Raw genomic sequence first — 13,882 nt, 5'->3', positions numbered from 1 at the left:
TCCTGAAGTGCTGGGACTATAGGCGTGAGCCACCGCGCCCGGCCTTTTCCTCTTAACCTAATAGCTTCATGGCCTCAAAATGACTTTGGAAACTAGAGGCTTAATATCCTCATAGGACAGCACTGGAAGCGGGAAATAAGAGAACATGTGGTGGAAGGAAGCCTTCTGTTATCTCTGTTGATGGAATGGAGTATTAGTCTCAGAAATCATGCATCATATTAATCTTTACAATACAGAAACTACAATACATACAGAGTATGCAATACTCTGTATTGTATGCAGAGTATGCAATACTCTGTATTGTATGCAGAGTATGCAATACTCTGTATTGTATGCAGAGTATGCAATACTCTGTATTGTATGCAGAGTATGCAATACATACAGAGTATGCAATGTGACCACTCTTAGCCTCTGAAGAGGCTGGGAAACTCAGTATCAGTCAAAAGGAAATAGAATCAGTCATTTCCTTGGATCTGTGGTGCTTGCCAAGTGAGCTACCTTCCCTGAGGATATTGCTGCCCATCTGATCCCAAAACAGTATAGTGACTCTCTTAGCCAGGAAAAAAGGGGTAAAGACACTAATATAAAAAATGGTTAAGTGAGTTTCCTCCGAAATCCAATAATTATTCCAGTAATCCAAGAATACTGAGAATGTTAAATAGGCAAAATGAAGGGCATTATTTTCGAAAAGAGATGCCTTAGTGAGACTTAATTGTTAACATTTAATTTAAAATATACATTTCCATATTTCCAACCACAACAATAGTTTACCTGTTACTAATGCGCTGAGAAGAACATTGCATTATGGATAAGTACTTAGAAAATTCTCTAAGGATGATGGTTTCTAGCTTCATCCCTCACTCATAGGTGGGAATTGAACAATGAGAACACTTGGACACAGGGTGGGGAATATCACACACCCGGGCCTGTTGTGAGGTGGGGGGAGGGGTGAGGGATAGCATTAGGAGATACACCTAATGTAAATGAGGAGTTAACGGGTGCAGCACACCAACATGGCACATGTATACATATGTGACAAACCTGCACGTTGTGCATATGTACCCTAGAACTTTAAGTATAATAATAATAATAAAAACGAAAAGAAAAAAGAAAAAAAAGAAAATTCTCTAAGGATATTTAATAGAGCTTTGGGAAGAAATGCTTTCACTGTTGGATAAAGTTTGCTTTACTGGATACAATTTGTTTTATGTTACATAGTTAGAAAATATATAAGTACCTACTCCTGGAAATTAATTTTAAGTGGTGTTAGCTTGTAATATGAATAGCATAAAATTAAGGTGAGTGAAATAACTTCCTGGCATCAATTTGTTTTCTGAGAATTTTGTTTTAAGTAAATGCTAAATATTATAAATATTATACATATTATTATAAATATTAGCAAAAAAACACATTTTCATACCAAGCATGGTGCATAAAAAAAGAATTCTTTTTTCTTCTGTGGTTTTGAATTTCTCATTAAGGAAACTTAATTAGCTGATCATTTGTTAGAATTACAGCCATGTATCAGATTGTTGGCATTTTAACATTACAGATAGTAAAATCTTGCAATCCGAATTGGGATAAAATAAATCTAATAGTGTAAACATAGTTCTCACCTGTATTCAACACTTAATTAAAATGAATATATTAATCTTTTATATCTTGAGTTTCTAAATAGCTTCTCCCCATCTCACAATGTGCATAGGTAATGAATGAACTGAAAGCTGTGTACAGTTGCGCAAATGATAAACAAAATATTTATCATGTATATGATAATTGTGATAATTGTATATGATAAAAAATTTAGAAAGATAATACTTTATTCATGTATATGAATATACATGAATAAAGTATGATATTTTCAAATATCAAATAAGGGCTTAGGAAATTATATATTTGGCAAATTAAATTTTTAATCTGACATCTAAATTAGAATCTTCATAATTTCTGGCCTAGCTTTAAACTAATAGTTCAGTCTAAAACATTTTTTTCAATTCTTCTTTATTGTAGGCAGTGAGCACAGACCCTGTCCCAGTTAAATTACACTATGACAAATCACATGATCAAGTCTGGGTGCTAAGCTGGGGTACCTTGGAGAAGACATCACCAACACTACAGGTAAGTACATTTCAGTATATTAGAGAAAATAACAATCTTTAAAGCTTTCAACATTTTATTGGATATTTGTGATCATTTAACCATGATATTTTTCCATCTGAGGACTACAGCTTTAATCATAACTAGATACGCACAGAAAAGGGCAAAAAAGTTGGCACTCATGTACTTTTGGACTGGGAAAAATCATAGATAATATGTATTAAAGGTTATATTTATATGCGAAAAGAATAACCTATAGCGACAAAGCTGATGCCATTAGGAGGAAAAGAAAGTCATAATTTACTTTTTAACAATTTTGGTAAGGCAAGTACAATAGACACAAAGAGAGTTCGACAGCAAAAGCTTCAAGGCCTTCTCCATTTTTCTCTAATCAGATAATATTCTGTTATCTGAGGAGAGGCTTATTTCTAAAGGAAGAATAGTGGTGTTATTCTTATGGATTTTGCCTCTGCCTTGAAGTTGTTTATATGAGAACTTCACAGATACAGAAAAAGAAAATCTGCATTTTGGTCATGACCCTTTGGAGCAGTCCTTAGCCTTTTATAATTACAAGTTTAAGCAGAAACAGAAAGGGAATGGGAAGGAATTTTTGGCCCTGGAAATGTGCTTTATATTACAGTATTTTTCAAAATGCTTTGCGATTTTGCTACTGCCTTGAATATCCCCCTCTTAACAAGACCCCAAATTATTAACTTTTGGACATTTTAAAATAAATTCTTTTAAATGAAATAATTTTATTTTAATCAGTTGTCACTACCAAGACTTTCAATATTTCTGAGTTATTTTCAGTATTGCAATATTTAACTTACAAATGACAGTTTTATGTAAATAGAATATTTTAATATAGCTAGCATAATGATGGATCATTTTATATTCACTAGAAATATGTGTCATTTGAAACATTGAAAAAATATTATAGTATTTTGGTTATTTATTTTGCAAATCAATCCACTCTCAGAATGTGAGGTCTTAAAATTAAAGGATGACTCAGAATTCTGTGAGTTGGCTACCTGGGCAGCTCTGCTGATGTGATCTGGGAGCACTCGTGGGCTCCAGTTACCTGATAACTTGGCTAGAGTTGGAAGGTTCAGAATGGCCTCACCCTCATGTCTATCTCATGGTGATGGTGCTCAGCTGGGTGCCTTGTGTCCCCTGCATGTGACGCTCACACTGCATCTTCACAGCATAATGGTTTTAGGTTACAAAAGTGGAAGCTACAAGACCAGCTGAGGTATGGGCTTCAAAATGCATATAAAGCCAATTTTGCTACATCATATTCATCAAAGCAAGTCACATTGCCTGCCCAGATTCAAGAGGATGGAGTGATAGAGCCAATCTCTTGATTGAAAAAGCACAGTCTTCACAGTGGGCAACTTTTAGAATCATCTATCACAATATGGTAATAGGTGCTTGTTAATTGAGATTTTGTATTTAAGTATACTCTTTGCAAGATAAATAAAACAGGTCAATATATATGATTTTTTAGAAAATATTCTTATAAATTATTTTAATACACTATTAACTTTAAGATCAGTATAACATAAAAGTTTAATTTTTTCATGTCTTTCTTTTAAAAAACTAAAGCTGCATATATTTTTATTATACAATTTTCTTCAGAATTGATCCCTCCCTCTCCCCTTTGATTCATGCTACTTGGATAGATTAACAACTTTCCCAGTGTTGCAGTTCCACCACAAAATAGTTTAGACAAATTCCTTTGACATTGTACACAGAAAAAAGCCTTCTGGAGGTATTCTTCCCACACATTATTCAACCATCTAAAAATGGGTTCTTTATTTTTCTCTGAATGCCTAATAAAACATATTTTGTGCTGATAGACTATGGTAAATTATAAAAATATTTGCCAGGTGGGAGTGGAAGGTAAATGTCACAACTGAAAATATAAAATAAAGTGTAGGAATTGAGAAGTGTCCTTTAAAAAGGTATACACAAGAAGATTTATTTACATAAGGTTTATATGTGTGTATGTTATATGAATATAGATATAAGCTTGATTAGATAGATAGGTAGATTGATTGATTCATTGATTGGCAAACAATATGATAGGAAACACAAGATCTCTGGATCAGAGAATAGGCCATTTCTCACTCATGGATCATGTTAGTGTTTATGCCTCAGCCATAATCAACTTTGGGTCACGTGGAGAGCCTAATGCTAGCCTGAATGTTCAGCACAGTTGCACGAAAGAAGTGGGACCCTAGAATTATAAGTCTCTACGTTTTTTTAGGCTGCTAGCATATCAGCCTATCCTCTGTCTGGAGAGATAATCATCATTACTCTAGAATGTATGAAAATCTTCCCCTGGAAGAAGAAGAGTAGGTCAATTCCCTTGAATGTCAGTAAATGGTTCAAAGGAGATAATTCTCTAAATCTCTCATGAGCAAGCCACTATCACTAGTCTCCAAGGCATTTTTGCTATGCCATTAGACTTAAACCAAGTTTGCCAATGCTCTTTGCTATGAAAGACCTGACTTTGCAGAAATGTCAAAATGTTCATGGATAATTGTCTCCCAAAAGATTATCAGGAAACATTCACAAAGGAAGTGGAAGTTAAGATATGCTTCCTTTGGAGAAACTGAATTCACAAAACCAAAAATATGGGCAAGCCCTCATTGTGGCTATAGTGTTTCCCATGCCATCATGTTAAAAGATTAGGCTGGAAGAGAAATCGATGCTGAAGCATGTTCTCAAGGATCAGAAAATTCTACTTATCTTTTTCTTTGTGTTTTAATTTTTATTATAATTTTATCCATACGTCTTCGTCAAATACGAAAGCAAAATATGTATTTTCTGAGATATTTATAATTAATAGAGACTAGGTGTCATAATTTTAGATATATGACAATATTTTCCAATTAGTGTCCTCAGGTGGATTCTCAAGGATTTATCATAATTTATTTATTTTACTTTTAAAAGTCATATGTGTCTTACAAAAATTTCAAAATACTGCCTTAAAAATTATAATGAATCTGTAATCCACTAATTTCACAATTGGAATATAATTAATGTCTTATCAAATGCACAATAATTAGAGAATAAAATATTCCCAGGAAATAACTTGAAATAGAAGCCTTCCATTTTGCTATTGTTCAGGAAGTGGGCCCCAGCCAGGAGGGATTCCGATGGAACTCAATGAAAGTATATTCATTTAGATGAAGAGAAATTACCCTTTAGGAAAAACAAACTAACTCTAAAACTAAAAATTATAAAATAAAATCTTGTCATAAAAACCAAAGGAGAAGTTTTAGTCTTGAGGGAGAATCACTTTAACTTAGTAGTTTAGGAAGTTACTTTGAGGGCCATATGTAGAAAGTATTTAAAAGCGGATAAAGTAAAGGCAGGAAAAAAGCCCTTTAGAAGGCTACCAGAACAATGGCTGTGCAGTAGGAACAATGAAAGTTTACAGGGGTGTAAACAGATCTGAAGAAAGAACTAATAGGATTTGGTAACTAATGGAATTAGGGAAATAAACTAGTTTAAATGTAGTTGACCTTTTCTTTAAAGGACTATAAAAGTTTAAAAAACAATTCATTATTAAAGATGAAATCTCTTTTATTAAAACACGTAAACCGGTTATTTTTCAATGATAGGAGGAAAACGTTTTAAAATATGGTTTTATGTATTCCAAGATTTTAAAAATGTAAAATGTCTCATATGATTTATTTTGGAGTTTTTAAAACTATGTTGCCAGTTATGTTATACTGGAGGGATTTTGTCCTAATATCACACATTACCTGTATGTTTGCATTTATTTTTCTCTTTATAAGAAGATTAGGATTTTTATAATGAAGAAGTTGCTTATATGCCTATTTATTTTATATTTTAAGCTGAAATTGTTCAAGACAAATATTTTTCTATTTTTTTCTTTATAGAAACAAGTTTCTATATTGAAAATAAGCAAAACAGTCACAGAATTGTAATTTGTGTAATAATATATTGATTTTGAGGATGGCATAAAGTCTATGCAAACAACTGCCAGAAACATTTATTTCATCTCTAAATAAAATTAAAGCTTATACTATGAAGTGACTGCATCGTTGAGGTCTAACCAAGGTGTGTTCTCTTTAGGTAATTACCCTGGCCAGTGGGAATGTGCCTCACCACACAATCCACACCCAACCAGTGGGAAAGCAATTTGACAGAGTGGATGATTTTTTCATTCCCACCACAACACTCATTATCACCCATATGAGGTAAGTGCTAAGTTGAGTGATCAACTTTTTAAAGATTTGTCTCTATTATAATAGAAAGCCATGTGAAATCGTAAAGAAACTTAGATATAAAACAAATACACATGTACAATTGAACTTGCTTTAGCTTTGTCATATCTGCTTACTGAACCTTTGTTTATCAACACTAGTGATGAATTTCCCATAAAATGTTTCCTCTTTATGCCTAACAGAGGTGTGAATTTGTGAAAATACAGTTTTATTTTTAAAAATCACTTTAACGATGTTTTTGCAAATTGTCATTAAGATTTTTCTTAATGGGCTCTTACAAAATGCTGGCATTTCCCCCAAAGATAACTAATTTAAAAGATAAAATCACTTCTCAAATGGAGAGAGTGTTAACCGAAACTTGGTATGGAGAAGCAGCCACAGTCATAGAAATATATTCAATATAAATATTTTGTTCACTCTCATCATTTTTTGATCATATTGTAATTAATATAAAATTGTATTAGGAAATACAAGAAGTTGAAATGAAATGTTTGAGGTCTGCACTTTGAGAAAAGATGTTAGTGTGTTTTATCTCTTGATGTATTTACAAGAGGCGGAAAAGTAATATTAACTTCTAGTTATAAAACTGCAAAGCTTTATAGAAGAGGTTTAAATGCTAAAATAAGGAGGTTGACATATCATGATATTTAGTATTATGTATCTTTAAAATCTATTGAAACAATTTAAAAATATTTGCTTAGCAATGTTAAAAATGAATCTGAAACAAAGATTTTGTCCTTTTACTCAAGTGAATTCTGATGTGTGGGAACTGCTCCAGCTATGTTATATGAGCCATTATTGGATTATTGTGCATATTTGTTTCCTTATTTAAATTAAAAATTATATCATCTAAAAATTGCAGTTGTGAGAATTATGAAAGACTGCATAATTCAACTTTGCAAAAATAAAAACGGGGATTAATAAATCAGAATTATAACTCATAGTCAAAGATAGAATAAATTATTCCTTGCAAAGCCAAGCATATTTTCAAAGTTTGATATATTTGTCAATCAATTAGCCATTATTTTCAGAATGCCTATTCTGTGCTCAGCAAAAAAGTGATTAAATAACATAATGTGCAGGCTGGGCATGGTAGCTCTCCCCTGTAATCCCAGCATTGTGGGATGCTAAGGCAGAGGTGTAGCTTGAGTACAGGAGTTCGAAACCAGCCTGGGCAACATGGCAAAACTCTGTCTCTATTAAAATTACAAAAATTAGCCGACATGGTGGCGCATGTCTGTAGTCCCAGCTGCTCATGAGGATGAGGCGGGAGGATTGCTCGATCCTGAGAGGTGGAGGTTGCAGTGAGCTGAGGTCACACCTTGTGCTCCAGCCTTGGCAACAGAGCCAGACCCTGTCAAAAAATAATAATAGTAATTATTATTATTACACATTTTGTGGGAAACAAATTATTGAAACTACAGAATATCTGATGAAATTAACAGTTTTTTAGGTTCTGATTGTAATAGCTCAGGGACTTAAAAATCAGAGTTGAACTGAAATGGTACCACTGAAGATGCTATCTGAAAAATATATGAAGTTCTTATACATATTTAATGAGGATAAAATTTAATTTAATTGGCATTGGGTGTTATGACTAATAAATATTCTTTTGTTATTTTCAAGTTATTGACAAAGTATTAATAACCAATAATTAGATATGTAACCTTTGTTTTTATCTCACTTGCCTATTCCCTATTACTGTATTTAATATGCTATTATCAACCTTGCTTATTTTTTTAAAATGTACTATTAATACAATTTATTTGAGAATAATTTTAGTGTGTGTGACACTACTAGGTATAATTGTGTATAGTTGGGAGTGGTTTCACCCTATAATATGTAAAGTTATCATTATGTTAAAATACCTACCGGGGTCAAGAGTATAGACTTTGGTGGCATGCAGTAAGTGCTATTTGTAATTCTGTGTTTGTAGATATAATTTGTATGTTGTCAGACCACAGCATCTCTTTGGGTTCTAAATGATTACCTCAGAGCTGGAGTTGGAGATAATATTAATTTGAAAAACGTCTAAATATTGTGAAGAACTATAAGGCACACATTTATTTTAGTTCGATATATTATGAAAAAGAGTAAAAAGTATAACTGAGGATATTTTTAAGCATCGTTATATTCCTTTGAGGAATGTGCAGTGAAATGCATGGGTATTTTGTCACTACTTTATTTATACGTATTTAATTTAGTAAGAGTAATTTAGTAAGAATAAAAATTAAATTATAGCAATTCTACCTGCATGTAGAATCCCATTTTAATGAACATGAATGATCATCAAATTTCTTGGTGCAGTTCAAAGTAATTACTCATTTTACTACAGTGAATGCGAGAAGTTAAAATTAACATGCGTTTCCAAAAATAAACTGTTAACTATGTAAGGTAGTTTTAACATAATGAGGATTTATTCCACATCAGGAACACCTGAGCAATGAATATGGTCTTTTCTCCTATCAATTTCATATAGTATATTTCTTTTTTTTTTCTTTTTTTTGAGACAGAGTCTCCCTCTGTCACCCAGGCTGGAGTACATTGGCACGATCTCAGCTCACAGCAACCTCCGCCTCCCAGATTCAAGCAATTCTCCTGTCTCAGCCTCCCTAGCAGCTGGGATTACAGGCGCCCTCCACCATATCCAGCTAATTTTTGTATTTTTAGTAGAGACGGGGTTTCACCATCTTGGTCAGGCTGGTCTTGAACTCCTGACCTCAGGTGATCCACCCACCTTGGCCTCCCAAAGTGCTGGGATGACAGGTGTGAGCCACCGTACCTGGCCCATATAGTATATTTCTAAGCAAATTCAGCATGTAGTTAAATATGTGCTGCTGAGATTGAATCGTTATGAATTGTGTTTTTCAGAATTTGACACTACATTCTAACTGTTGGGCTCAATAGAAGTTTTCCATGCCAGGCAGAGGGTCTGAAACATGTGTTGAATTAATATTAGTTTTCTTTCTCTGACTCTACATCACATTAATCTGCTTTTCTCTCATGCTGGTACACTTATTTCAAATAATTTATATCTTCAGTGTCTGAAAAGCTTCTTGACAAGTGTCAGGCTTTTATATTCTTAGTGCCTAAAAACCACTGGACACTTAATTTATGTTTCTCATAGGAATGGAAGTAAAGAAGGAAGAAAGTGCTACACTATTTCCTAAACCAGACTATCTGGTACTGAGGGAAGAACTGTGTTTCCTATATATGGATTTCTCAGCCTCCAACACATTATCAGCATTAAGCAAATGCTGTGTTCAGAGTACACAAATTTGTGGAACCAGTAACTACAGTAATAAGAATTTACATCTGCTGTCAGACAGATCTAAGCCTGAATATCCCAGCAACATCATTCACCATTGACTCTGGTGACCTTAACCAACTTACTTCATTTCTTTCTAAGGACTGGAATAAAATAATGTTTGAGTATTCAGTTGCTCACTAGTTGTTGTCCAGACTTCGTAATCTCTACTGGGAAACTGGCTCCCTGTTGATTATTTACAATTTTCCTAAAAGTCTGTACTTTTGCCTGCCTGGCTTCCTCTCATTTTTCCTCCAGTTTTTCTGTTTCTGTGCCTGTAATTTTCAGGCTTCTTTAGTCTTTAAGCATATCAGATAAGCATGCAGTGTCATAAAGTAAATCATGACTGAAGAATTTTAAGAATACCATTTAAGACACATTCTCAGACTTGAAGTTAGTAAAAATTTTTCTTTAAAAAATTTAAACTTAAGCAAGAAATTAATAAATTATGGAAACCATAGTTTTAAAGTTGAAGAGATTATCGAGTGCAAAAGGAGTATATTTTGGAATGACATAAGAAATATAAATTTGTTATAGGATGAATTTCAATTTAGATTTTTATTTTTATAAATAAAAATATACAGATAGGTAAAATTAAAAGTGGCTGTTAAAAATGAAGATGAATGGGCCGGGCTCAGTGGCTCATGCCTGTAATCCCAGCACTTTGGGAGGCCGAGGCGGGCAGATCACGAGGTCAGGAGATCGAGACCATCCTGGCTAACACGGTGAAACCTCGTCTCTACTGAAAATGCATAAAAATTAGCCAGGCGTGGTGGTGGGCGCCTGTAGTCCCAGCTACTCAGGAGGCAGAGGCAGGAGAATGCCATGAACCTGGGAGGGTGGATCTTGCAGTAAGCCAAGATCGTGCCACTGCACTCTAGCCTGGGCAACAGAGTGAGACTCTGTCTCAAAAAAAAGAAAAAAAAAATGAAGATGAATGTAATTCTCGTAATAGTCAATTATGTCTAATAAAATTTGAAATGATAATACATTACCTTCTAAAATCAATTATAAACAAATATAAAGCAACGCTTCATTATTCTATGTGTAATTTGTATCCAAAAAAATAAGTTATACAACTCAGTTGTCATATTAAATTGAAATTACAATATCATTACATGTAAATAGATATACTTGAATATTTGAATAATATTGTAATTCTACTATTGTTAACTTTTTAAAAATTACATGGCTAATGCATAGGAGATTTGGTGAAACAGTTTTCGAAATGCTTGTGTTAAACTTCAAAACAAGTAATTCTCATAAAGCATGAGGATTTACATAATCAATTGTTTTATTTTTGCTGCCATTGTGAAGAGAGAAAAATTTAAATATCAGTTTATTATGTGTGAACATTGCAGCTTGCTGTGCAGGTGCAACTAGAATTTGCATAATAAATTAAGATCAATAGGTCTGGCAGTTACATGTTATATTTTCTTTTATATGTAAAGATTCTAGAAAGGTAAGGAGAATTGAGAAAAGAAGAGGAGAAGCTAAGGAGGTAGCAGACATTAAGCAATGAGTAATTTCCATGAAATTTTTCCATGAAACCTCCCTCAAAAAATCTTCATTAATCCTTCCTGAGAATTATTTGTTTGGGGCAGAAGGGGGAAGAAAGTGAGAACTACACGGAGACCAACGTGGTGCAGAGCAGGGAAATGTAAAAAATCTGAGTGCAGGATACCAGGAAGGCCACAAAGTGTAATCTACCACAAATGCAAGAATTAGCAGAAGTCTTTCCTAGAGCTTTTGACGTAGCACAAATAAGATGTGTCGGCAAGAGAATAACAGCAAGATATCTTCACCTAGATTGCAAGGGAACAGCTAACATTTGGGTTATTTGGTGTTATAAGTAGAAATCCTTTAAGGTTCTCACTGACTAAAATAATACCTTTGATACAATTTAAAACAAGTGCCATTTGATGAAAAAAAAAAGATGTATTATATATAACCTGCACTTTGTAGCACCTGCAAATCATTCCTTTCCCATTTCTTCTCCTATCTCTCCCAGTTAGAGTTCAACTACAAACAGATTTAATCCAATCTAGCTGAAACATGCTGATGTCAATTGGCATACAGGGCACTTAGAGTAAATTCAAGGAGATGACTTATGATTTATATATCCACTCCAGGGCTAGGCCTGTGAGTAATAAGAGAAGGCATAAACTTGGGTGATGCTATTTGAGATGTCTTGAAAGGCTTACCTACTCTTGAAACTATCCCCCCCAACCCAAACTACCATTTGATTATATTGTTTGGAATTTCAAACCACTTTTCTCATTTTTTGAGTTATATTTTTATAGAAATCAAACTTTAAATTGCTCTTATTTCTTGAGAGGAAAATGCAGCAGTTAGGAAATTGATATACTTATTATTGCCATTTTTGTCTAGGGGTTGATTGGTTGATTATGTAGTGTCTTAAAATGAATGTTTGTACTTGGGAGGGTGTGTGTGTATGTGTGCATGCAAGTGTATTTATTTCAGTCAGTGATTACATGATAAGCAGTAAGATGAATAGAGATATTTGTAAATCACACTGACAGGGAGACTTTAAGCAACAGGCATTTATATAAAATCCTGAAAATGCCAGTTCCCACAGCTTTTTCCTCCCTGTTAGCTTGCTTCATTTGGCATGACTTGACCTGCTAAATGAAACAAGTAAACAAACAACTAGTGTTCAAAAGGTTTTGTTATAACATGCCTCCCCTCCCCAGCACCACACCCCAAGATGATACTGGTTTGGACTTGAATATCCTAGGGTAAATCAGGAATTCAGTGAAGTGGACCTCAGTGTTACTCTTCAATTTGAATGGACTGGAAAGGACAAGGGTAGCTGGAAGGCACTCCTTTAGGATCCTCAACAGTGAAATAAGTGCTAAGAGTGTAAGAGTACTTGGAGCCAAATGGGGGTAAGGGGCTAAGGATTTATCTTGTTTCCGATCAGTAGTAATCCCTGCATAGCCAATGGCTATGGCTCTACTACACGGATGAAGTAAGATGAGAGAGTAAGTAGCGGACACCGCTCCGGCAGTCTGGAGAGTGGTCTATAGCACTCATTTTGGCATAAATTCAGCAAGGAAATGATTAAGAAGGGATTGAGTTTGATATATGTTTCCTTAAAGCTCCTCCAAGGGAAAAATAAACATTCTGTGAAAGTGAAAGTTAATCATTCTCCCCCATATTTTATCAAATCCGTTAAAGCAAAAATTATATATATGGCTAACCATATATCAAGACAACTCATCTTATGACTTGATTCATGGACAGGCCATGTGTATGGAGATACAATTTTAGCACTAAAATGCTGTGGTTACGTTGAAATCCTAGCACAGCAGAAATTGAAAATACCTGCTGTTCCATGGCATTTAGAGAAAAGTAAAATCTTGGGATGATGAACTGCAATTAAAATTGTTTCAAAAAATGTTTTGTAGATGAAAATCTCACAAAAGTCACAATTCAGTGAGGTGCGTTTTAACTCCTTTCATCTTCACATGCTAATTCCTCCCACAAAGATAAATAAACTAACAAAGAATTCCAAATATCCCAGGAAGCCAACTGTGTCTACACTCTCTCAAAAAGTGAATATTGAAATACGCATAAGTTCTGAAACTGTGACCTTCCCTTTCCACAGTTTCTCTTACCTTTTTTACTGCCCCTCTCCACTCCAAACAAACACAAACTCTGTATTTTCAGAACTTATTATCTCATGGGATCGTTAGATTCCCAGAGCTACTTCACTATCTGAAAACAGAAGATATTCATAAATTGGTTGTCAAACAAAGTATATACATATACTTTTATATATGCCTGTGTGTATATATGTGCAAACCATTGTTAGCAAACCACCCAGCATTCTTACGTGGTTGCAAAGCTTCATCTACGTAACATAAACACTGGATAACTTTCTTAATCTTATTTCTAATGAAATAAACACACTATACCTGTCAAGCTTTGATCTGTAGTGCCACTCTCTTTTTTTCATTATGGTTACCTGATTGACTTTTATTTTAAGCAATATTTTCAATCTTCTTTAGCATATTAATACAGGCCACACGTTGAGTGTAAAATGCTTAGATAGAAAAAACAGAGTGCTATTCAGTGTGTTACCTTTATTATTTCTTGAGTTACAGAACCCTGTCTGCTTCCCTTCTTGGTCTTTGTTGTGTGTTAACTGTGCTCTGCTCTGACACTTGTAAGAAAGGAGTCTTCTGTCCAA

At 34.0% G+C, this 13,882-nt stretch overlaps 1 protein-coding gene across 4 annotated transcripts in view; it reads left to right on the top strand.

Annotated features, from left to right (window-relative positions):
• The window catches only part of FSTL5 (follistatin like 5), a 778,780-nt gene that overhangs the window by 701,128 nt on the left and 63,770 nt on the right, over positions 1 to 13,882 (top strand). For all 4 annotated transcript variants that reach the window (XM_034959355.3, XM_014344780.4, XM_034959354.3 and 1 more), the window contains 2 exons: positions 2,011 to 2,118; positions 6,208 to 6,332. In XM_034959355.3, coding sequence (XP_034815246.2) covers positions 2,011 to 2,118; positions 6,208 to 6,332 — 233 coding nt within the window. The remainder of the gene's footprint in view (positions 1 to 2,010; positions 2,119 to 6,207; positions 6,333 to 13,882) is intronic.

This window comes from Pan paniscus, chromosome 3 (assembly GCF_029289425.2).
Source record: "Pan paniscus chromosome 3, NHGRI_mPanPan1-v2.0_pri, whole genome shotgun sequence".
In the NCBI taxonomy this organism is placed as follows: domain Eukaryota; kingdom Metazoa; phylum Chordata; class Mammalia; order Primates; family Hominidae; genus Pan; species Pan paniscus.
This window is presented reverse-complemented; position numbering and strand designations above follow the sequence as displayed.